At 40.3% G+C, this 23,952-nt stretch overlaps 1 protein-coding gene across 1 annotated transcript in view; it reads left to right on the plus strand.

Moving 5' to 3' along the window:
• LOC115080300 overlaps positions 1-23,952 on the plus strand; it is a 226,983-nt gene that overhangs the window by 198,009 nt on the left and 5,022 nt on the right. Inside the window, exons 98-119 of the mRNA XM_029584450.1 lie at positions 324-373; positions 558-669; positions 3,605-3,703; positions 4,081-4,100; positions 4,286-4,397; positions 5,051-5,149; positions 5,844-5,869; positions 6,298-6,406; positions 8,299-8,397; positions 8,766-8,785; positions 8,970-9,081; positions 12,018-12,116; positions 12,494-12,513; positions 12,699-12,810; positions 13,464-13,562; positions 14,257-14,282; positions 14,711-14,819; positions 16,723-16,821; positions 17,190-17,209; positions 17,394-17,505; positions 21,907-22,005; positions 22,701-22,726. Coding sequence (XP_029440310.1) covers positions 324-373; positions 558-669; positions 3,605-3,703; positions 4,081-4,100; positions 4,286-4,397; positions 5,051-5,149; positions 5,844-5,869; positions 6,298-6,406; positions 8,299-8,397; positions 8,766-8,785; positions 8,970-9,081; positions 12,018-12,116; positions 12,494-12,513; positions 12,699-12,810; positions 13,464-13,562; positions 14,257-14,282; positions 14,711-14,819; positions 16,723-16,821; positions 17,190-17,209; positions 17,394-17,505; positions 21,907-22,005; positions 22,701-22,726 — 1,679 coding nt within the window. The remainder of the gene's footprint in view (positions 1-323; positions 374-557; positions 670-3,604; positions 3,704-4,080; positions 4,101-4,285; positions 4,398-5,050; positions 5,150-5,843; positions 5,870-6,297; positions 6,407-8,298; positions 8,398-8,765; positions 8,786-8,969; positions 9,082-12,017; positions 12,117-12,493; positions 12,514-12,698; positions 12,811-13,463; positions 13,563-14,256; positions 14,283-14,710; positions 14,820-16,722; positions 16,822-17,189; positions 17,210-17,393; positions 17,506-21,906; positions 22,006-22,700; positions 22,727-23,952) is intronic.

A 23,952-nucleotide genomic window follows, 5' to 3' on the forward strand; every position in this document is an offset into this window, starting at 1 on the left:
AAAATTATAAGAAATAATGTGGAGAGAATGTGGGTCTGGAGATACGTAAATGCAACCAAATCGCATGCCAAAAGAGCTAAGGACTCTCTAAAAATAGCTAAAACACTTTTAAAACCAGAGATTTAACAACTGTTTAATGTAGAAATGGGTGGAGATATTGAGTTTGCAGAAAACTGAATGGATAAATGTGAGAATCGCTTTATCAGCTGACAAAAGGGGAATACAAGCAATGAAGCAACAGCCAGCATTGCACCAAACAGACAGAAAACTACATTGGCTCAGAAGGCATATGACTACACCGTGTCTTGTTGTTAATGATAAAGAAATGATTATCGTTTTCTGCTCTATTTCAGCTCCAGAAAACCCAACCCTGGTAAGTTTGTTTTTCTTTCTCTCTTGGTCTAAGGTTAATGTTACAAACCCACCAGCCTTTCTATAATTAAAAGCTCGGTTTCCAAGCGTTAGATGTCTACTCGTGTGCTCATTAGGTGTATTGGAGGAAGGATATTTATGGTTGGAATTTTCTGATTTTGATGGCAATGATGTGGGTCTTGCAGCCAAACGAATGTAAGGATGTGACCTGTCCTATGTCCGAAAGCTGCACTAAGACAGACTCCATCCAAGTGGAAATGTCCGGTTCAGATCCCTGCTGCCCTGATTATGACTGTGGTAAGTAGATGAGAGGCTGCAAAAAACTTAGGAAATTACTGTAACAAACAAAGAAATCCCTACACCATTAGAAGTATTAAGAACCCATACCCTGCCTTAGTTATTCTGAGTCATTTCTTGTTGCCTACTCCCAGGAGTAAGTGATGACCTTTGTCAAGCCTACCTTGCTAATAATCGTTTATGGACTTTTCTTCCATGAACTTGTCCAAACCTCTTTTAAATTCAGTTATGTTATTCATTTATTTAAAAGCATTTATTGCTCGCTTCTCCAAAGTTACAGGCAGGGTACAATAAAACATTCATAAAAAGCAAGCAAAACAACAATACAGGACTAAACCAAACTGAACAAACCCTACACAGCAAAATTAAGCAACTTGAGCAAAGTCTGATGGAAACTGGCAGCAAAATGAGGGTACAGACTTATGGAAAAACCTCAGTGAATAAGTGTGTTTTTAGTACATTTTAAAATAGCTTTGCATCACTCATGAGTTATAAGGAAAGGGAATTCCAGAGAATAGGGCTATATATTGAGAGAGAGCGCTCACATGTGTAGGCAAAACGAGACATCTAAGAGAAACTGACTTGATGGATGGAGAATCCGAGCTGGGGTATGAATGCCCAGTATGACGGTAACTTTCATAGCGGCACAAGGGCGCACAAGTTAGGGACGCGGCCATTTTATAACATAAACTTGTATATACGCACATGTTGTAAAATAGCTTGACTGTCCACACATGTCCACGCAATTTGAAGTGAGCGCCTGCCGGTGTGCGCAAATGCCGCTTCTACCATGTAAGTGGGGGATTTTAAAAGACACGTGCCCCGACGCCATTGCCAGTTTTCCCATTTGGTTCCATTCGCCCAGTTAAGTGATAGGTCTTACAAAATCCCTAGTTTAATACCCTTCCTTCCTCCCTGTTAGACACAACCCTAAAACCTCCGCTGATCTGTCTAGAATTATTTTTTTTAGAAGTTACACTTCATCTGTAGGAGAAGTAAGTTACGTGGCAGGGGGCCCCAGCGTGTGCCAATGCACATTACAGGCTAATTTCTATTTTAAATCCAGGAACGCCCATGCTCGCCCCTTTTTTGGAACTTTTCATTTGTGCGCGGAGTGGCAGGTATGCGCGAATCCGGCCAGCTTTTAAAATCTGCTTGGCGTTCACCAGCCCAACATATCCGCAAATCCCCTAATTTCAGCGCAAATCGGGCTTTTGAAATTCACCTTTATGGAGCTTATCCATGGGCTTTTAACATTCTGTAATAGGTTGTGGAGATAGCAATTTTGTATTTAATACGTGCAGAGATCGGTAGTTAATATAAATCTTTTAAAACAGGAGTAATTTGATGACGAATAGGTGTGTTGGTAAGCAAGCGTGCAGCAGAATTCTGGATTATTTAAAGAGCATGGAGAGAATTTGGAGAGAGACCAACATAGAGACAATTACAATAGTCAATAGAAGGGAATAGAAGTGCATGGAGGACTGTACAAAAGTTAACTGGTGGTAATATACATCTTAAGATTCTTAACATCCTTAACTTGAAGAAGGAATTTTTAATTACAGATTTAATTTGTGGTATCATGGATAGAGTGGTGTCTAGCATGACACCAAGGATGTGATCTGTAGGAGAAATCGGGATGGTTTCACCCAAGATTTGAATGAACTCAGGAATACCAAACGGGGAAGAATATTAGTTTTTTTAATATTCAGAGATAAAAGATTAGCAGAAAGCCAACACCGAATAGAGTGAAGGCAGATAGAAGCAAAGTTAAATTGAGGAAGACTGGGAAGAAACAATGGGAAAGAAGAAGTGTATATCATCGGTGTAGAACTTATAGGTAACTCCAAGTGCAGACAAGAGAGCGGAGTTTGATCAACAGTAAAGAGCGTAGCAGACAATCCAGATCCTTGAGCTACTCCTGAAATATTAGGGACCCAATCTGAGTATGGTCAGACATATATGAAGAAAACAAAGCAAGGACAGAACCCCATATACCCACTTCAGAAAGTCGAGAAAGTAAGATGATGTGATCTAAGGTTTGGAAAGCTGAAGAAATATGTAAGAAAGAGAATATAGCATGTGGCAGAGTCAAAGCCATGGTGAATAGTGTCAAAACTAGAGATGAGTAAAGATTCAGTGCTGTGATAGCGACAAAAGCCATGACCACATCCTCCAGCTTGATTGTGCGCTGAGTGAAAAAATACTTTCTCCAGTTTGTCTTATATCTGCTGCCCTTCAGTTTCAAGGAATGTTCCCCAGTTCTGGTACTATCCGATAGAGTAAATAATCGATATCTGTTACCTATGTATCTGTTGCACATTGCTCATTCATTAAAAAACCCTAATCATATCCCCTTTTGGTCCTTTCTTCTCCTCGTTCTACAGCAGCTTATTCTCAATATATTCAAAAGTAATGTTAACTTAGAATTTAGAGCCTGGCCCACATGTATATGAAACTTTGGTAAATTACTTAAGAGATTAAAAAGCGATTAAAAACTTGACTTCTTGCAAATACGAAGAATTCAGAATGATGTATAACATTTTCTTATTCTATGCCATTCCTAACTATATCAATGGATGCACTCCCGAATGTGTTAGCCCTCACTGTTCGCTGCTTTTAGATACATTACAGCTCATCAACTCCCAGTCCTTAATAATCAAGATGTAATGGGCCCGTTAAGATCCTTTTCGTCTTCTCAGTGTTCTTACCAAGTTTATCCTCTCTTGTCTAAATAATAACAAATTCCGTCCGTACTATTCCCTTCTCGTCCTCTAACCATACCGTCCATCCACCTCTCTCTGCCAGGTGAGCAGTCATGGCCTTCATCCAGTAAATTGCATGGTGTCTATGTATCTCTCCACTCATTCTTCTGTTTGGGTGAGAGCTCGGTCATCTTCAGTCTTCACCTTTTCCTTCTCTTCTTCCTTTCCAGATTGCCCATCATGTCCCAACGTTCCAGAATGTGCCCCTGGTTTCATTGTACGGAAAGATTATGATCCTGAGACTAACTGCTGCCCATCATATAAATGCGGTAAGGGTTAGACGAAAATTATGAAGTTAAGATGAAATAAAGTGGACATGATGTGGATACGAAGATGTGCATATGCAACCAAACCCCATGCCAAAAGAGCAAAGGACTCTAAAAATAGCAAATACAATTTTTCAAACCAGGGATTTAACAACTGTTTAATGTAGAAATGGGTGGGGATATTGAGTTTGCCGATGAACTGAATGGATAAATGTGAGAATCCTTTATTAGTCGACAATAAGGGGGAATTTAAATAATGAGGCAACAGCGAGCATTGCACCAAAAGTGAGAGAAAACCTCATTGGCCAGAAGGCATATGAATACACCATGACTTCTTGTTGATGATAAAGAAATGATTATCGTTTTCTGCTCTATTTCAGTTCCAGAAAACCCAACCCTGGTAAGTTTGTTTTTCTCTCTTTCTTGGACTAAGGTTACTGTTACAAACCCACCAGCCTTTACCTAATTAAAAGCTCGATCTGCTTAGGGTTAGATGTCTCCTCACGAGCTCATTAGGTGTATTGGAGGTAGGATATTTTTAGTTGAAATTTTCTGATTTTGATGGCAATGATGTGGGTCTTGCAGCCAAACGAATGTAAGGATGTGACCTGTCCTATGTCCGAAAGCTGCACTAAGACAGACTCCATCCAAGTGGAAATGTCCGGTTCAGATCCCTGCTGCCCTGATTATGACTGTGGTAAGTAGATGAGAGGCTGCAAGATGAGAGGTATCCATAGAGCAATAAAGAGGCATTATGATAATCTCTGTTTTATTCTCCATTGTTTTTCTAATAATTCCAAGCATTCTATTTGCTTTACTGGCTGCTGCTGCACACTGAGAAGATTTCAACATATTTTCAGTGATGACACCTAGATCTTTTTCCTGAGTGGTGACTTCAAATGTGAAACCTTGCATTATGTAGCTATAATTTGGGTTACTCTTCCCTAAGCCCATCACTTTGCACTTGTCCTCATTAAATTTCATTTGCTATTTGCTTGCCTAGTCTCCAGTTTTGCAATATCCTCCTGCAATTCTTCACAATCCTCTTGTGATTTAACACCTTTGAATGATTTTGTATCATCAGGAAATGTGATCAGCTCACTTGTTGATCCGATTTCCAGGTCGTTTATAAATACATTAAAAAGCAGTGGTCCCAGAAGAGATCCATGAGGCATGCCACATTTCACCAAGCTCCATTGGGAAACTTTATCATTTAGCCTTACTCTCTGTTTTCTATCTTTTAACCAGTTGGGATTCCACAATAGGTTCCCAGTTTGCAGGATGTCCGAGTAAGGTTTAGAACTGAGATTTTCTTTTGCTTTCCCTTCTCCTCTTCCCCTCCTTCTGCAGCGTGCCCAGACTGCCAGCCACCACCAATCTGCAAGGATGGAAGCGCACCAACCCAAAGACTCGACCCAGAGTCTGAGTGCTGCCCCACGTACACATGTCGTAAGTATAAGCAAGAGGCTAAGATGAATAAATGGAGGGTGTGGATAAGTGAAGGTGCAGCAAAGGGAAAACTAAAGGTAAATCATACTAACACAATGTGCCTACATTCCGCTGCATTAAAAGGAGACATCACGGGAAGCATTTGGAGGGCAGGGTTGTAAACCTTGTGCATACATTTAATTTTGGAAAATGTACTTTACACCTACATAGGGAACAACTTGAAGAATGCAGATTGCTTTTTATCCACATAACAACCTAATCTTCAAATGAAAATGACATGAATCTGTTGTGTTTGAATATCAGGCTGGTGTGTGCAGGATAGAAAGTACATACCTCATTTGCTAGTTAGTCACCTGAATGAACTTTTAACCCATATCATCCCAATGCCCCTAGAAATATCATCACTCAGTATATTGAAAAATATCATCACCTCCTCTGGGTCCTTCTCTCTTTTAGGTTACATTGGTTTAATTTGCCCGCTCTGTCTTCATAGTTGCCACTCTAGGGTTCGTGCTCCAAACTGATAGCCCTGCTCTGTACATTCTCAAGTCTTGACTTGACTTTTATGACGGAAAATCATATCTTGCTGTATTCAGGAGTAAGTCATAGACAGGATCTGAGCTAGGAGACGAGCATAACAATTCCTAAAGGCTCAAATTATTAAATTCATTCATTATTATCTTGTTTTTTTCAGCTAATGCAGGACCACCCCCAACTGTGGTAAGTTTAATGATCATTTTTCAGAAAAGGCTTCACAGGTTAGAGGTTTGGGTACAGTCTCATCCCATCATCTTATTTTCTAATACAGTCAGGTATGCAGGGGACTCTCTAGGAAGCAAAAACCTAGGACCATGAAAGGGCAGTACTGGGGTTAGAGAAATACCTCCAGGTACCTGTGGTATGTAAAGAAAGAGCTCTCCATCTGTTTGCGAAACAGAAGAGATCATGGTGGATCAGTCATAATAAAGGGACTGATCCACCAAAATCTGGCTTTTACTCTAAAGGATATACAGAGTGATGTTTCCCATATGGAGGGACGGATTAAAAATGCAAGAAGTACGGGCAAAAATCAATCAAAGACGAAAGCTAAGAAAAATGTAGGTTTCGGTGATGATTTGGGTCTGATATTTATATTACGTTCACCACAGCCTTCATCGTGCACGGACGTTGTGTGCCCCTCATCTTCATGTCAGCAGAAAGATGCCATCAGTGTAATGGTTGAGAGTAATAATCCCTGCTGTGAGGCATACAAATGTGGTGAGTGAAAGTTTGTGTACTGAGCACTTCTGAATTAATGAGCGAACATAAATTTGAAAAGCATGCATGGAAAACACTAAAGCTGCACAAAGGGGCAGTAACTATCTTTCAGAATACATGGGGGTAACCTGCATGGTGCAGCAGCAGCTACTGCCTTTCACAGAACGGATGTTGGTAACCTCTATGGTGTGGCTGTTACTACCGTTAGCAAAACATATGGAAGTAACATGCATTATGTGGCAGTTACTCCCATAAACCACATGCTAGTCAGACTGGATGGACCATTTGGTCTTTATCTCGCATCATTGCCATGTTACGAACATTAACCTTCACCGTGACCGCAATCTTAACACTATTTCCTATCTTTAATCTTGATCCAAATCTTTAACTCAGTCTCTAATTCTTAGTCCTATTCTTAAATTCAGTCATAAACGTAACTGTATGCCAAACCTTATACAATCCCAGTCCTTACCTTAACTTCAATACTAAATCTAACTTCACTCCTAATCCTAACCTTAATCTCTGATCCTAACATCAATCCTATTGATAAACTCAGTCCTAACCCTAACGAAAATTCTAATCTGAATACTAACCCTAACCTCAATACTAAACCTATCTTCACTCCTAATCCTAACTTCAGTTTCTAATACTAACACCAATCCTATTCCTAAACTCAGTCCTAACCTGACCATACCACATACGCTAAATATTAAATCTAATTTCCCTCCTAATCCTAATTTCAATCTATACTGTAAACAATCACAGTCCTAAGCCTAATTCTAATACTAACTTCGACTTTAACGTCTATGTCAATCCTAATCCTACCTGCAAACCTATCCCTTTAATTTAGTGTTTTCCATCTTACTCATGGAGGCAGACTTAACCATGAGATAAGGTCTGCATACATTGGAGACCCAGGGTATGCCAATCGATCTCATGCATATTCACTGTGGCAAAACTGAAAATCCAATTAGTTAGGAGAACCTCCAAGAGAGAGTGGGAAACAATGTTTTATTGTTCTTAGCAGGTCTTTAGCATCCTTTAGCTTTCATAGCTTTGGAGTCAACTTTCATAAAAGCTACTTAGAACCAAAGATAACTGGTTAATTTTAAGTGGCTATTCACATGAACATTTTCAGTCAAACTTAACTGCTAACATTTTCACTGAAAATCTCCATAAATCTACCCAATCTACCTATCTAATAATTGTTTTTGGACTATCTGAAAGAGTAAATAACCATCCTGTTCATCTGTTGTGGCCTCCTCACGATTTTAAATACCTCCTTCACATCCTCTCTTGGTCGTCTCTTCTCCAATCTTTCCACCACCATATTCCTCATATATATCCAAAAGTAGAGGTTAACTTAGAATTTTGGAAAAACGTTCCTTACTTATGGCGTAGGGACCAAATTTAGGGCCCGGGCAATATGTAGATAACATTTTAGTAAATTCCTTAAAAGAAGCAAATAAAAGCCAGACTTCTTGCAAATATGAAGAATCCAGAAGGGTGAATAACATTAATTTACTCAATGCCATTCATCACTGTATTGACTTCATGCACTCCTGCCTGTGTAAGCTCTCAATGTACACTGCAATTAGATACATTCAGCTCATCAACTCCCAGTCCCTACAAATTAAGGAGCCCATTCAGATCCTCCTCTTCATCCTCTCTTGTCTAGACAATAACAAATCCCATCCATTCCATTCCTTTCTCCTCCTCTAACCATACCATCCATTCACTCCCTCCCATGGCAGGTGAGCAGTCATAGCCTTCATCCAGTACATGGTGTTTGTGTCCCGCTCCACTCACTGTTTTGTTTGGGTCAGAGCTCACTCATCTTTTGCTTTCTCTATCCTTGATGTTCACCTTTCCCCTCTCTCCCTCTTTTCCAGTGTGCTCAGCATGTCCCTCAATTCCAGACTGTGGCCCTGGTCTCATCTTACGGAAAGATTATGACCCTGAGACTGAGTGCTGCCCAACATACCAATGCGGTAAGAGTTAGAGGAAAATTATAAGAAATAATGTGGAGAGAATGTGGGTCTGGAGATACGTAAATGCAACCAAATCGCATGCCAAAAGAGCTAAGGACTCTCTAAAAATAGCTAAAACACTTTTAAAACCAGAGATTTAACAACTGTTTAATGTAGAAATGGGTGGAGATATTGAGTTTGCAGAAAACTGAATGGATAAATGTGAGAATCGCTTTATCAGCTGACAAAAGGGGAATACAAGCAATGAAGCAACAGCCAGCATTGCACCAAAACAGACAGAAAACTACATTGGCTCAGAAGGCATATGACTACACCGTGTCTTGTTGTTAATGATAAAGAAATGATTATCGTTTTCTGCTCTATTTCAGCTCCAGAAAACCCAACCCTGGTAAGTTTGTTTTTCTTTCTCTCTTGGTCTAAGGTTAATGTTACAAACCCACCAGCCTTTCTATAATTAAAAGCTCGGTTTCCAAGCGTTAGATGTCTACTCGTGTGCTCATTAGGTGTATTGGAGGAAGGATATTTATGGTTGGAATTTTCTGATTTTGATGGCAATGATGTGGGTCTTGCAGCCAAACGAATGTAAGGATGTGACCTGTCCTTTGTCCGAAAGCTGCACTAAGACAGACTCCATCCAAGTGGAAATGTCCGGTTCAGATCCCTGCTGCCCTGATTATGACTGTGGTAAGTAGATGAGAGGCTGCAAAAAACTTAGGAAATTACTGTAACAAACAAAGAAATCTCTACACCATTAGAAGTATTAAGAATCCAAAACCCTGCCTTAGTTATTCTGAGTCATTTCTTGTTGCCTACTCCCAGGAGTAAGTGATGACCTTTGTCAAGCCTACCTTGCTAATAATCGTTTATGGACTTTTCTTCCATGAACTTGTCCAAACCTCTTTTAAATTCAGTTATGTTATTCATTTATTTAAAAGCATTTATTGCTCGCTTCTCCAAAGTTACAGGCAGGGTACAATAAAACATTCATAAAAAGCAAGCAAAACAACAATACAGGACTAAACCAAACTGAACAAACCCTACACAGCAAAATTAAGCAACTTGAGCAAAGTCTGATGGAAACTGGCAGCAAAATGAGGGTACAGACTTATGGAAAAACCTCAGTGAATAAGTGTGTTTTTAGTACATTTTAAAATAGCTTTGCATCACTCATGAGTTATAAGGAAAGGGAATTCCAGAGAATAGGGCTATATATTGAGAGAGAGCGCTCACATGTGTAGGCAAAACGAGACATCTAAGAGAAACTGACTTGATGGATGGAGAATCCGAGCTGGGGTATGAATGCCCAGTATGACGGTAACTTTCATAGCGGCACAAGGGCGCACAAGTTAGGGACGCGGCCATTTTATAACATAAACTTGTATATACGCACATGTTGTAAAATAGCTTGACTGTCCACACATGTCCACGCAATTTGAAGTGAGCGCCTGCCGGTGTGCGCAAATGCCGCTTCTACCATGTAAGTGGGGGATTTTAAAAGACACGTGCCCCGACGCCATTGCCAGTTTTCCCATTTGGTTCCATTCGCCCAGTTAAGTGATAGGTCTTACAAAATCCCTAGTTTAATACCCTTCCTTCCTCCCTGTTAGACACAACCCTAAAACCTCCGCTGATCTGTCTAGAATTATTTTTTTTAGAAGTTACACTTCATCTGTAGGAGAAGTAAGTTACGTGGCAGGGGGCCCCAGCGTGTGCCAATGCACATTACAGGCTAATTTCTATTTTAAATCCAGGAACGCCCATGCTCGCCCCTTTTTTGGAACTTTTCATTTGTGCGCGGAGTGGCAGGTATGCGCGAATCCGGCCAGCTTTTAAAATCTGCTTGGCGTTCACCAGCCCAACATATCCGCAAATCCCCTAATTTCAGCGCAAATCGGGCTTTTGAAATTCACCTTTATGGAGCTTATCCATGGGCTTTTAACATTCTGTAATAGGTTGTGGAGATAGCAATTTTGTATTTAATACGTGCAGAGATCGGTAGTTAATATAAATCTTTTAAAACAGGAGTAATTTGATGACGAATAGGTGTGTTGGTAAGCAAGCGTGCAGCAGAATTCTGGATTATTTAAAGAGCATGGAGAGAATTTGGAGAGAGACCAACATAGAGACAATTACAATAGTCAATAGAAGGGAATAGAAGTGCATGGAGGACTGTACAAAAGTTAACTGGTGGTAATATACATCTTAAGATTCTTAACATCCTTAACTTGAAGAAGGAATTTTTAATTACAGATTTAATTTGTGGTATCATGGATAGAGTGGTGTCTAGCATGACACCAAGGATGTGATCTGTAGGAGAAATCGGGATGGTTTCACCCAAGATTTGAATGAACTCAGGAATACCAAACGGGGAAGAATATTAGTTTTTTTAATATTCAGAGATAAAAGATTAGCAGAAAGCCAACACCGAATAGAGTGAAGGCAGATAGAAGCAAAGTTAAATTGAGGAAGACTGGGAAGAAACAATGGGAAAGAAGAAGTGTATATCATCGGTGTAGAACTTATAGGTAACTCCAAGTGCAGACAAGAGAGCGGAGTTTGATCAACAGTAAAGAGCGTAGCAGACAATCCAGATCCTTGAGCTACTCCTGAAATATTAGGGACCCAATCTGAGTATGGTCAGACATATATGAAGAAAACAAAGCAAGGACAGAACCCCATATACCCACTTCAGAAAGTCGAGAAAGTAAGATGATGTGATCTAAGGTTTGGAAAGCTGAAGAAATATGTAAGAAAGAGAATATAGCATGTGGCAGAGTCAAAGCCATGGTGAATAGTGTCAAAACTAGAGATGAGTAAAGATTCAGTGCTGTGATAGCGACAAAAGCCATGACCACATCCTCCAGCTTGATTGTGCGCTGAGTGAAAAAATACTTTCTCCAGTTTGTCTTATATCTGCTGCCCTTCAGTTTCAAGGAATGTTCCCCAGTTCTGGTACTATCCGATAGAGTAAATAATCGATATCTGTTACCTATGTATCTGTTGCACATTGCTCATTCATTAAAAAACCCTAATCATATCCCCTTTTGGTCCTTTCTTCTCCTCGTTCTACAGCAGCTTATTCTCAATATATTCAAAAGTAATGTTAACTTAGAATTTAGAGCCTGGCCCACATGTATATGAAACTTTGGTAAATTACTTAAGAGATTAAAAAGCGATTAAAAACTTGACTTCTTGCAAATACGAAGAATTCAGAATGATGTATAACATTTTCTTATTCTATGCCATTCCTAACTATATCAATGGATGCACTCCCGAATGTGTTAGCCCTCACTGTTCGCTGCTTTTAGATACATTACAGCTCATCAACTCCCAGTCCTTAATAATCAAGATGTAATGGGCCCGTTAAGATCCTTTTCGTCTTCTCAGTGTTCTTACCAAGTTTATCCTCTCTTGTCTAAATAATAACAAATTCCGTCCGTACTATTCCCTTCTCGTCCTCTAACCATACCGTCCATCCACCTCTCTCTGCCAGGTGAGCAGTCATGGCCTTCATCCAGTAAATTGCATGGTGTCTATGTATCTCTCCACTCATTCTTCTGTTTGGGTGAGAGCTCGGTCATCTTCAGTCTTCACCTTTTCCTTCTCTTCTTCCTTTCCAGATTGCCCATCATGTCCCAACGTTCCAGAATGTGCCCCTGGTTTCATTGTACGGAAAGATTATGATCCTGAGACTAACTGCTGCCCATCATATAAATGCGGTAAGGGTTAGACGAAAATTATGAAGTTAAGATGAAATAAAGTGGACATGATGTGGATACGAAGATGTGCATATGCAACCAAACCCCATGCCAAAAGAGCAAAGGACTCTAAAAATAGCAAATACAATTTTTCAAACCAGGGATTTAACAACTGTTTAATGTAGAAATGGGTGGGGATATTGAGTTTGCCGATGAACTGAATGGATAAATGTGAGAATCCTTTATTAGTCGACAATAAGGGGGAATTTAAATAATGAGGCAACAGCGAGCATTGCACCAAAAGTGAGAGAAAACCTCATTGGCCAGAAGGCATATGAATACACCATGACTTCTTGTTGATGATAAAGAAATGATTATCGTTTTCTGCTCTATTTCAGTTCCAGAAAACCCAACCCTGGTAAGTTTGTTTTTCTCTCTTTCTTGGACTAAGGTTACTGTTACAAACCCACCAGCCTTTACCTAATTAAAAGCTCGATCTGCTTAGGGTTAGATGTCTCCTCACGAGCTCATTAGGTGTATTGGAGGTAGGATATTTTTAGTTGAAATTTTCTGATTTTGATGGCAATGATGTGGGTCTTGCAGCCAAACGAATGTAAGGATGTGACCTGTCCTATGTCCGAAAGCTGCACTAAGACAGACTCCATCCAAGTGGAAATGTCCGGTTCAGATCCCTGCTGCCCTGATTATGACTGTGGTAAGTAGATGAGAGGCTGCAAGATGAGAGGTATCCATAGAGCAATAAAGAGGCATTATGATAATCTCTGTTTTATTCTCCATTGTTTTTCTAATAATTCCAAGCATTCTATTTGCTTTACTGGCTGCTGCTGCACACTGAGAAGATTTCAACATATTTTCAGTGATGACACCTAGATCTTTTTCCTGAGTGGTGACTTCAAATGTGAAACCTTGCATTATGTAGCTATAATTTGGGTTACTCTTCCCTAAGCCCATCACTTTGCACTTGTCCTCATTAAATTTCATTTGCTATTTGCTTGCCTAGTCTCCAGTTTTGCAATATCCTCCTGCAATTCTTCACAATCCTCTTGTGATTTAACACCTTTGAATGATTTTGTATCATCAGGAAATGTGATCAGCTCACTTGTTGATCCGATTTCCAGGTCGTTTATAAATACATTAAAAAGCAGTGGTCCCAGAAGAGATCCATGAGGCATGCCACATTTCACCAAGCTCCATTGGGAAACTTTATCATTTAGCCTTACTCTCTGTTTTCTATCTTTTAACCAGTTGGGATTCCACAATAGGTTCCCAGTTTGCAGGATGTCCGAGTAAGGTTTAGAACTGAGATTTTCTTTTGCTTTCCCTTCTCCTCTTCCCCTCCTTCTGCAGCGTGCCCAGACTGCCAGCCACCACCAATCTGCAAGGATGGAAGCGCACCAACCCAAAGACTCGACCCAGAGTCTGAGTGCTGCCCCACGTACACATGTCGTAAGTATAAGCAAGAGGCTAAGATGAATAAATGGAGGGTGTGGATAAGTGAAGGTGCAGCAAAGGGAAAACTAAAGGTAAATCATACTAACACAATGTGCCTACATTCCGCTGCATTAAAAGGAGACATCACGGGAAGCATTTGGAGGGCAGGGTTGTAAACCTTGTGCATACATTTAATTTTGGAAAATGTACTTTACACCTACATAGGGAACAACTTGAAGAATGCAGATTGCTTTTTATCCACATAACAACCTAATCTTCAAATGAAAATGACATGAATCTGTTGTGTTTGAATATCAGGCTGGTGTGTGCAGGATAGAAAGTACATACCTCATTTGCTAGTTAGTCACCTGAATGAACTTTTAACCCATATCATCCCAATGCCCCTAGAAATATCATCACTCAGTATATTGAAAAATATCATCACCTCCTCTGGGTCCTTCTCTCTTTTAGGTTACATTGGTTTAATTTGCCCGCTCTGTCTTCATAGTTGCCACTCTAGGGTTCGTGCTCCAAACTGATAGCCCTGCTCTGTACATTCTCAAGTCTTGACTTGACTTTTATGACGGAAAATCATATCTTGCTGTATTCAGGAGTAAGTCATAGACAGGATCTGAGCTAGGAGACGAGCATAACAATTCCTAAAGGCTCAAATTATTAAATTCATTCATTATTATCTTGTTTTTTTCAGCTAATGCAGGACCACCCCCAACTGTGGTAAGTTTAATGATCATTTTTCAGAAAAGGCTTCACAGGTTAGAGGTTTGGGTACAGTCTCATCCCATCATCTTATTTTCTAATACAGTCAGGTATGCAGGGGACTCTCTAGGAAGCAAAAACCTAGGACCATGAAAGGGCAGTACTGGGATTAGAGAAATACCTCCAGGTACCTGTGGTATGTAAAGAAAGAGCTCTCCATCTGTTTGCGAAACAGAAGAGATCATGGTAGATCAGTCATAATAAAGGGACTGATCCACCAAAATCTGGCTTTTACTCTAAAGGATATACAGAGTGATGTTTCCCATATGGAGGGACGGATTAAAAATGCAAGAAGTATGGGCAAAAATCAATCAAAGACGAAAGCTAAGAAAAATGTAGGTTTCGGTGATGATTTGGGTCTGATATTTATATTACGTTCACCACAGCCTTCATCGTGCACGGACGTTGTGTGCCCCTCATCTTCATGTCAGCAGAAAGATGCCATCAGTGTAATGGTTGAGAGTAATAATCCCTGCTGTGAGGCATACAAATGTGGTGAGTGAAAGTTTGTGTACTGAGCACTTCTGAATTAATGAGCGAACATAAATTTGAAAAGCATGCATGGAAAACACTAAAGCTGCACAAAGGGGCAGTAACTATCTTTCAGAATACATGGGGGTAACCTGCATGGTGCAGCAGCAGCTACTGCCTTTCACAGAACGGATGTTGGTAACCTCTATGGTGTGGCTGTTACTATCGTTAGCAAAACATATGGAAGTAACATGCATTATGTGGCAGTTACTCCCATAAACCACATGCTAGTCAAACTGGATGGACCATTTGGTCTTTATCTCGCATCATTGCCATGTTACGAACATTAACCTTCACCGTGACCGCAATCTTAACACTATTTCCTATCTTTAATCTTGATCCAAATCTTTAACTCAGTCTCTAATTCTTAGTCCTATTCTTAAATTCAGTCATAAACGTAACTGTATGCCAAACCTTATACAATCCCAGTCCTTACCTTAACTTCAATACTAAATCTAACTTCACTCCTAATCCTAACCTTAATCTCTGATCCTAACATCAATCCTATTGATAAACTCAGTCCTAACCCTAACGAAAATTCTAATCTGAATACTAACCCTATCTTAACCCTAACCTCAATACTAAACCTATCTTCACTCCTAATCCTAACTTCAGTTTCTAATACTAACACCAATCCTATTCATAAACTCAGTCCTAACCTGACCATACCACATACGCTAAATATTAAATCTAATTTCCCTCCTAATCCTAATTTCAATCTATACTGTAAACAATCACAGTCCTAAGCCTAATTCTAATACTAACTTCGACTTTAACGTCTATGTCAATCCTAATCCTACCTGCAAACCTATCCCTTTAATTTAGTATTTTCCATCTTTCTCATGGAGGCAGACTTAACCATGAGATAAGGTCTGCATACATTGGAGACCCAGGGTATGCCAATCGATCTCATGCATATTCACTGTGGCAAAACTGAAAATCCAATTAGTTAGGAGAACCTCCAAGAGAGAGTGGGAAACAATGTTTTATTGTTCTTAGCAGGTCTTTAGCATCCTTTAGCTTTCATAGCTTTGGAGTCAACTTTCATAAAAGCTACTTAGAACCAAAGATAACTGGTTAATTTTAAGTGGCTATTCACATGAACATTTTCAGTCAAACTTAACTGCTAACATTTTCACTGAAAATCTCCATAAATCTACCCAATCTACCTATCTAATAATTGTTTTTGGACTATCTGAAAGAGTAAATAACCATCCTGTTCATCTGTTGTGGCCTCCTCACGATTTTAAATACCTCCTTCACATCCTCTCTTGGTCGTCTCTTCTCCAATCTTTCCACCACCATATTCCTCATATATATCCAAAAGTAGAGGTTAACTTAGAATTTTGGAAAAACGTTCCTTACTTATGGCGTAGGGACCAAATTTAGGGCCCGGGCAATATGTAGATAACATTTTAGTAAATTCCTTAAAAGAAGCAAATAAAAGCCAGACTTCTTGCAAATATGAAGAATCCAGAAGGGTGAATAACATTAATTTACTCAATGCCATTCATCACTGTATTGACTTCATGCACTCCTGCCTGTGTAAGCTCTCAATGTACACTGCAATTAGATACATTCAGCTCATCAACTCCCAGTCCCTACAAATTAAGGAGCCCATTCAGATCCTCCTCTTCATCCTCTCTTGTCTAGACAATAACAAATCCCATCCATTCCATTCCTTTCTCCTCCTCTAACCATACCATCCATTCACTCCCTCCCATGGCAGGTGAGCAGTCATAGCCTTCATCCAGTACATGGTGTTTGTGTCCCGCTCCACTCACTGTTTTGTTTGGGTCAGAGCTCACTCATCTTTTGCTTTCTCTATCCTTGATGTTCACCTTTCCCCTCTCTCCCTCTTTTCCAGTGTGCTCAGCATGTCCCTCAATTCCAGACTGTGGCCCTGGTCTCATCTTACGGAAAGATTATGACCCTGAGACTGAGTGCTGCCCAACATACCAATGCGGTAAGAGTTAGAGGAAAATTATAAGAAATAATGTGGAGAGAATGTGGGTCTGGAGATACGTAAATGCAACCAAATCGCATGCCAAAAGAGCTAAGGACTCTCTAAAAATAGCTAAAACACTTTTAAAACCAGAGATTTAACAACTGTTTAATGTAGAAATGGGTGGGGATATTGAGTTTGCAGAAAACTGAATGGATAAATGTGAGAATCGCTTTATCAGCTGACAAAAGGGGAATACAAGCAATGAAGCAACAGCCAGCATTGCACCAAAACAGACAGAAAACTACATTGGCTCAGAAGGCATATGACTACACCGTGTCTTGTTGTTAATGATAAAGAAATGATTATCGTTTTCTGCTCTATTTCAGCTCCAGAAAACCCAACCCTGGTAAGTTTGTTTTTCTTTCTCTCTTGGTCTAAGGTTAATGTTACAAACCCACCAGCCTTTCTATAATTAAAAGCTTGGTTTCCAAGCGTTAGATGTCTACTCGTGTGCTCATTAGGTGTATTGGAGGAAGGATATTTATGGTTGGAATTTTCTGATTTTGATGGCAATGATGTGGGTCTTGCAGCCAAACGAATGTAAGGATGTGACCTGTCCTATGTCCGAAAGCTGCACTAAGACAGACTCCATCCAAGTGGAAATGTCCGGTTCAGATCCCTGCTGCCCTGATTATGACTGTGGTAAGTAGATGAGAGGCTGCAAAAAACTTAGGAAATTACTGTAACAAACAAAGAAATCTCTACACCATTAGAAGTATTAAGAACCCATACCCTGCCTTAGTTATTCTGAGTCATTTCTTGTTGCCTACTCCAAGGAGTAAGTGATGACCTTTGTCAAGCCTACCTTGCTAATAATCGTTTATGGACTTTTCTTCCATGAACTTGTCCAAACCTCTTTTAAATTCAGTTATGTTATTGATTTATTTAAAAGCATTTATTGCTCGCTTCTCTAAAGTTACAGGCAGGGTACAATAAAACATTCATAAAAAGCAAGCAAAACAACAATACAGGACTAAACCAAACTGAACAAACCCTACACAGCAAAATTAAGCAACTTGAGCAAAGTCTGATGGAAACTGGCAACAAAATGAGGGTACAGACTTATGGAAAATCCTCAGTGAATAAGTGTGTTTTTAGTACATTTTAAAATAGCTTTGCATCACTCATGAGTTATAAGGAAAGGGAATTCCAGAGAATAGGGCTATATATTGAGAGAGAGCGCTCACATGTGTAGGCAAAACGAGACATCTAAGAGAAACTGACTTGATGGATGGAGAATCCGAGCTGGGGTATGAATGCCCAGTATGACGGTAACTTTCATAGCGGCACAAGGGCGCACAAGTTAGGGACGCGGCCATTTTATAACATAAACTTGTATATACGCACATGTTGTAAAATAGCTTGACTGTCCACACATGTCCACGCAATTTGAAGTGAGCGCCTGCCGGTGTGCGCAAATGCCGCTTCTACCATGTAAGTGGGGGATTTTAAAAGACACGTGCCCCGACGCCATTGCCAGTTTTCCCATTTGGTTCCATTCGCCCAGTTAAGTGATAGGTCTTACAAAATCCCTAGTTTAATACCCTTCCTTCCTCCCTGTTAGACACAACCCTAAAACCTCCGCTGATCTGTCTAGAATTATTTTTTTTAGAAGTTACACTTCATCTGTAGGAGAAGTAAGTTACGTGGCAGGGGGCCCCAGCGTGTGCCAATGCACATTACAGGCTAATTTCTATTTTAAATCCAGGAACGCCCATGCTCGCCCCTTTTTTGGAACTTTTCATTTGTGCGCGGAGTGGCAGGTATGCGCGAATCCGGCCAGCTTTTAAAATCTGCTTGGCGTTCACCAGCCCAACATATCCGCAAATCCCCTAATTTCAGCGCAAATCGGGCTTTTGAAATTCACCTTTATGGAGCTTATCCATGGGCTTTTAACATTCTGTAATAGGTTGTGGAGATAGCAATTTTGTATTTAATACGTGCAGAGATCGGTAGTTAATATAAATCTTTTAAAACAGGAGTAATTTGATGACGAATAGGTGTGTTGGTAAGCAAGCGTGCAGCAGAATTCTGGATTATTTAAAGAGCATGGAGAGAATTTGGAGAGAGACCAACATAGAGACAATTACAATAGTCAATAGAAGGGAATAGAAGTGCATGGAGGACTGTACAAAAGCTAACTGGTGGTAATATACATCTTAAGATTCTTAACATCCTTAACTTGAAGAAGGAATTTTTAATTACAGATTTAATTTGTGGTATCATGGATAGAGTGGTGTCTAGCATGACACCAAGGATGTGATCTGTAGGAGAAATCGGGATGGTTTCACCCAAGATTTGAATGAACTCAGGAATACCAAACGGGGAAGAATATTAGTTTTTTTAATATTCAGAGATAAAAGATTAGCAGAAAGCCAACACCGAATAGAGTGAAGGCAGATAGAAGCAAAGTTAAATTGAGGAAGACTGGGAAGAAACAATGGGAAAGAAGAAGTGTATATCATCGGTGTAGAACTTATAGGTAACTCCAAGTGCAGACAAGAGAGCGGAGTTTGATCAACAGTAAAGAGCGTAGCAGACAATCCAGATCCTTGAGCTACTCCTGAAATATTAGGGACCCAATCTGAGTATGGTCAGACATATATGAAGAAAACAAAGCAAGGACAGAACCCCATATACCCACTTCAGAAAGTCGAGAAAGTAAGATGATGTGATCTAAGGTTTGGAAAGCTGAAGAAATATGTAAGAAAGAGAATATAGCATGTGGCAGAGTCAAAGCCATGGTGAATAGTGTCAAAACTAGAGATGAGTAAAGATTCAGTGCTGTGATAGCGACAAAAGCCATGACCACATCCTCCAGCAAAAACAGTACAGCTTGATTGTGCGCTGAGTGAAAAAATACTTTCTCCAGTTTGTCTTATATCTGCTGCCCTTCAGTTTCATGGAATGTTCCCCAGTTCTGGTACTATCCGATAGAGTAAATAATCGATATCTGTTACCTATGTATCTGTTGCACATTGCTCATTCATTAAAAAACCCTAATCATATCCCCTTTTGGTCCTTTCTTCTCCTCGTTCTACAGCAGCTTATTCTCAATATATTCAAAAGTAATGTTAACTTAGAATTTAGAGCCTGGCCCACATGTATATGAAACTTTGGTAAATTACTTAAGAGATTAAAAAGCGATTAAAAACTTGACTTCTTGCAAATACGAAGAATTCAGAATGATGTATAACATTTTCTTATTCTATGCCATTCCTAACTATATCAATGGATGCACTCCCGAATGTGTTAGCCCTCACTGTTCGCTGCTTTTAGATACATTACAGCTCATCAACTCCCAGTCCTTAATAATCAAGATGTAATGGGCCCGTTAAGATCCTTTTCGTCTTCTCAGTGTTCTTACCAAGTTTATCCTCTCTTGTCTAAATAATAACAAATTCCGTCCGTACTATTCCCTTCTCGTCCTCTAACCATACCGTCCATCCACCTCTCTCTGCCAGGTGAGCAGTCATGGCCTTCATCCAGTAAATTGCATGGTGTCTATGTATCTCTCCACTCATTCTTCTGTTTGGGTGAGAGCTCGGTCATCTTCAGTCTTCACCTTTTCCTTCTCTTCTTCCTTTCCAGATTGCCCATCATGTCCCAACGTTCCAGAATGTGCCCCTGGTTTCATTGTACGGAAAGATTATGATCCTGAGACTAACTGCTGCCCATCATATAAATGCGGTAAGGGTTAGACGAAAATTATGAAGTTAAGATGAAATAAAGTGGACATGATGTGGATACGAAGATGTGCATATGCAACCAAACCCCATGCCAAAAGAGCAAAGGACTCTAAAAATAGCAAATACAATTTTTCAAACCAGGGATTTAACAACTGTTTAATGTAGAAATGGGTGGGGATATTGAGTTTGCCGATGAACTGAATGGATAAATGTGAGAATCCTTTATTAGTCGACAATAAGGGGGAATTTAAATAATGAGGCAACAGCGAGCATTGCACCAAAAGTGAGAGAAACCTCATTGGCCAGAAGGCATATGAATACACCATGACTTCTTGTTGATGATAAAGAAATGATTATCGTTTTCTGCTCTATTTCAGTTCCAGAAAAACCCAACCCTGGTAAGTTTGTTTTTCTCTCTCTCTTGGACTAAGGTTACTGTTACAAACCCACCAGCCTTTACCTAATTAAAAGCTCGATCTGCTTAGGGTTAGATGTCTCCTCACGAGCTCATTAGGTGTATTGGAGGTAGGATATTTTTAGTTGAAATTTTCTGATTTTGATGGCAATGATGTGGGTCTTGCAGCCAAACGAATGTAAGGATGTGACCTGTCCTATGTCCGAAAGCTGCACTAAGACAGACTCCATCCAAGTGGAAATGTCCGGTTCAGATCCCTGCTGCCCTGATTATGACTGTGGTAAGTAGATGAGAGGCTGCAAGATGAGAGGTATCCATAGAGCAATAAAGAGGCATTATGATAGTCTCTGTTTTATTCTCCATTGTTTTTCTAATAATTCCAAGCATTCTATTTGCTTTACTGGCTGCTGCTGCTGCTGCACACTGAGAAGATTTCAACATATTTTCAGTGATGACACCTAGATCTTTTTCCTGAGTGGTGACTCCAAATGTGAAACCTTGCATTATGTAGCTATAATTTGGGTTACTCTTCCCTAAGTCCATCACTTTGCACTTGTCCTCATTAAATTTCATTTGCTATTTGCTTGCCTAGTCTCCAGTTTTGCAATATCCTCCTGCAATTCTTCACAATCCTCTTGTGATTTAACACCTTTGAATGATTTTGTATCATCAGGAAATGTGATCAGCTCACTTGTTGATCCGATTTCCAGGTCGTTTATAAATACATTAAAAAGCAGTGGTCCCAGAAGAGATCCATGAGGCATGCCACATTTCACCAAGCTCCATTGGGAAACTTTATCATTTAGCCTTACTCTCTGTTTTCTATCATTTAACCAGTTGGGATTCCACAATAGGTTCCCAGTTTGCAGGATGTCCGAGTAAGGTTTAGAACTGAGATTTTCTTTTGCTTTCCCTTCTCCTCTTCCCCTCCTTCTGCAGCGTGCCCAGACTGCCAGCCACCACCAATCTGCAAGGATGGAAGCGCACCAACCCAAAGATTCGACCCAGAGTCTGAGTGCTGTCCCACGTACACCTGTCGTAAGTATAAGCAAGAGGCTAAGATGAATAAATGGAGGGTGTGGATAAGTGAAGGTGCAGCAAAGGGAAAACTAAAGGTAAATCATACTAACACAATGTGCCTACATTCAGCTGCATTAAAAGGAGACATCACAGGGAAGCATTTGGAGGGCAGGGTTGTAAACTTTGTGCATACATTTAATTTTGGAAAATGTACTTTACACCTACATAGGGAACAACTTGAAGAATGCAGATTGCTTTTTATCCACATAACAACCTAATCTTCAAATGAAAATGACATGGATCTGTTGTGTTTGAATATCGGGCTTGTGTGTGCAGGATAGAAAGTACATACCTCATTTGCTAGTTAGGCACCTGAATGAACTTTTAACCCATAACATCCCAATGCCCGAAAAAATGTCATTACTCAGTATATTGAAAAATATCATCACCTCGTCTGGGTTCTTCTCTCTTTTAGGTTACATTGGTTTAATTTGCCGGCTCTGTCCTCATAGTTGCCACTCTAGGGTTCATGCTCCAAACTGATAGCCCTGCTCTGTACATTCTCAAGTCTTGACTTGACTTTTATGATGGAAAATCATATCTTGCTGTATTCAGGAGTAAGTCATAGACAGGAGCTGAGCTAGGAGAAGAGCATAACAATTCCTAAAGGCTCAAATTATTAAATTAATTCATTATTATCTTGTTTTTTTCAGCTAATGCAGGACCACCCCCACTTGTGGTAAGTTTAATGATCATTTTTCAGAAAAGGCTTCACAGGTTAGAGGCTTGGGTACACTCTCATCCCATTTCGAGGAAGCAGAGATCATCTTATTGTGGTGGCTTACTCATGATATTTGTCACAATCCAATGGGAGCACTGAGAGGAGAGGATCACCTTGCTGGTGGCTGGAAAGAAAAGCAAGTTTGCTTCCCATAAACAGTGTTTTCCGTAGATAGCAGGATGAATTAGCCATGCTGTCTGGGAGCATCCCCTGGCAGCTCGCGGCGGAAACTTCTCCTAGCACTAGTAAAGTTTTGCTGCTGCATGCATGCACGGTGCCTTCCCACACGGTCAACGATCTCTTCTTAGTTTGTCTCAAAAGCACAGAAAAAGAATTGTAGAATAGTAAGGTAGAGCGAGAAGAAATATAGACTGTCTAGGGAGGACGGAGGGAACACATGGCTAGTTCATCCTGCTATCTGCTCCCTCCTTTCCCTGCAGCCCATTGGACAGTTATTCTTTTGCCAACCAATAGGGCACAGCGGGAGGCAGGACCAATAGCAGAGGTGACATCAGCCACAGGTTGAGCATCTGAGCCCCACAGCTCTCACAACTAGGAGAGCTTAGATGCCTGACTTCCTCCCAGGCTTGGCAGCAGTGTTAGAATGCAACAACTAGAGGCAAGTCTCCAGCCTCTAGTTGTTGCATCTAGTGCACAGGTAGCCAACTCCGGTCCTCAAGAGCCACAAACAGGCTGGTTTTCAGGGTATCCACAATGAATATGCTCGAGATAGATTTGCATACAATAGAGGCAGTGTGTGCAAATGTATCTCATGCATATTCATTGTAGATAGCCTGAAAACCAGGCCTATCTGTGGCTCTTGAATACCAGAGTTAGCCACCCATGAGCATATGAATGTGGCGGGGATACTCTCCAGATCAATGTGGACTTTCAGTAAATTAGGGCCTTGTTGTGCTGGGGCCATTACGGGATTTGTCTCTTTAGAAGTGGCCAGACACAGCTCCAAAACGGGACTTTCTTTTGCAGTTCCTTTCTGAGACAGAGAAAAAGATAAGAGGGTTGCACAGGATGGCTCCCAGGATTTTTCCTGGAGGAAAAGGAAAGTTGGTTCTTACCTACTAGTTTTCGTTCCTGGAATACCCCAGATCAGTCCAGATGAGTGGGTTTTGCCTCCCTACCAGCAGATTGCCACCGGCACATCCTCCAGATCAGAGAGATCCTCA

Source organism: Rhinatrema bivittatum, chromosome 19 (assembly GCF_901001135.1).
Source record: "Rhinatrema bivittatum chromosome 19, aRhiBiv1.1, whole genome shotgun sequence".
In the NCBI taxonomy this organism is placed as follows: domain Eukaryota; kingdom Metazoa; phylum Chordata; class Amphibia; order Gymnophiona; family Rhinatrematidae; genus Rhinatrema; species Rhinatrema bivittatum.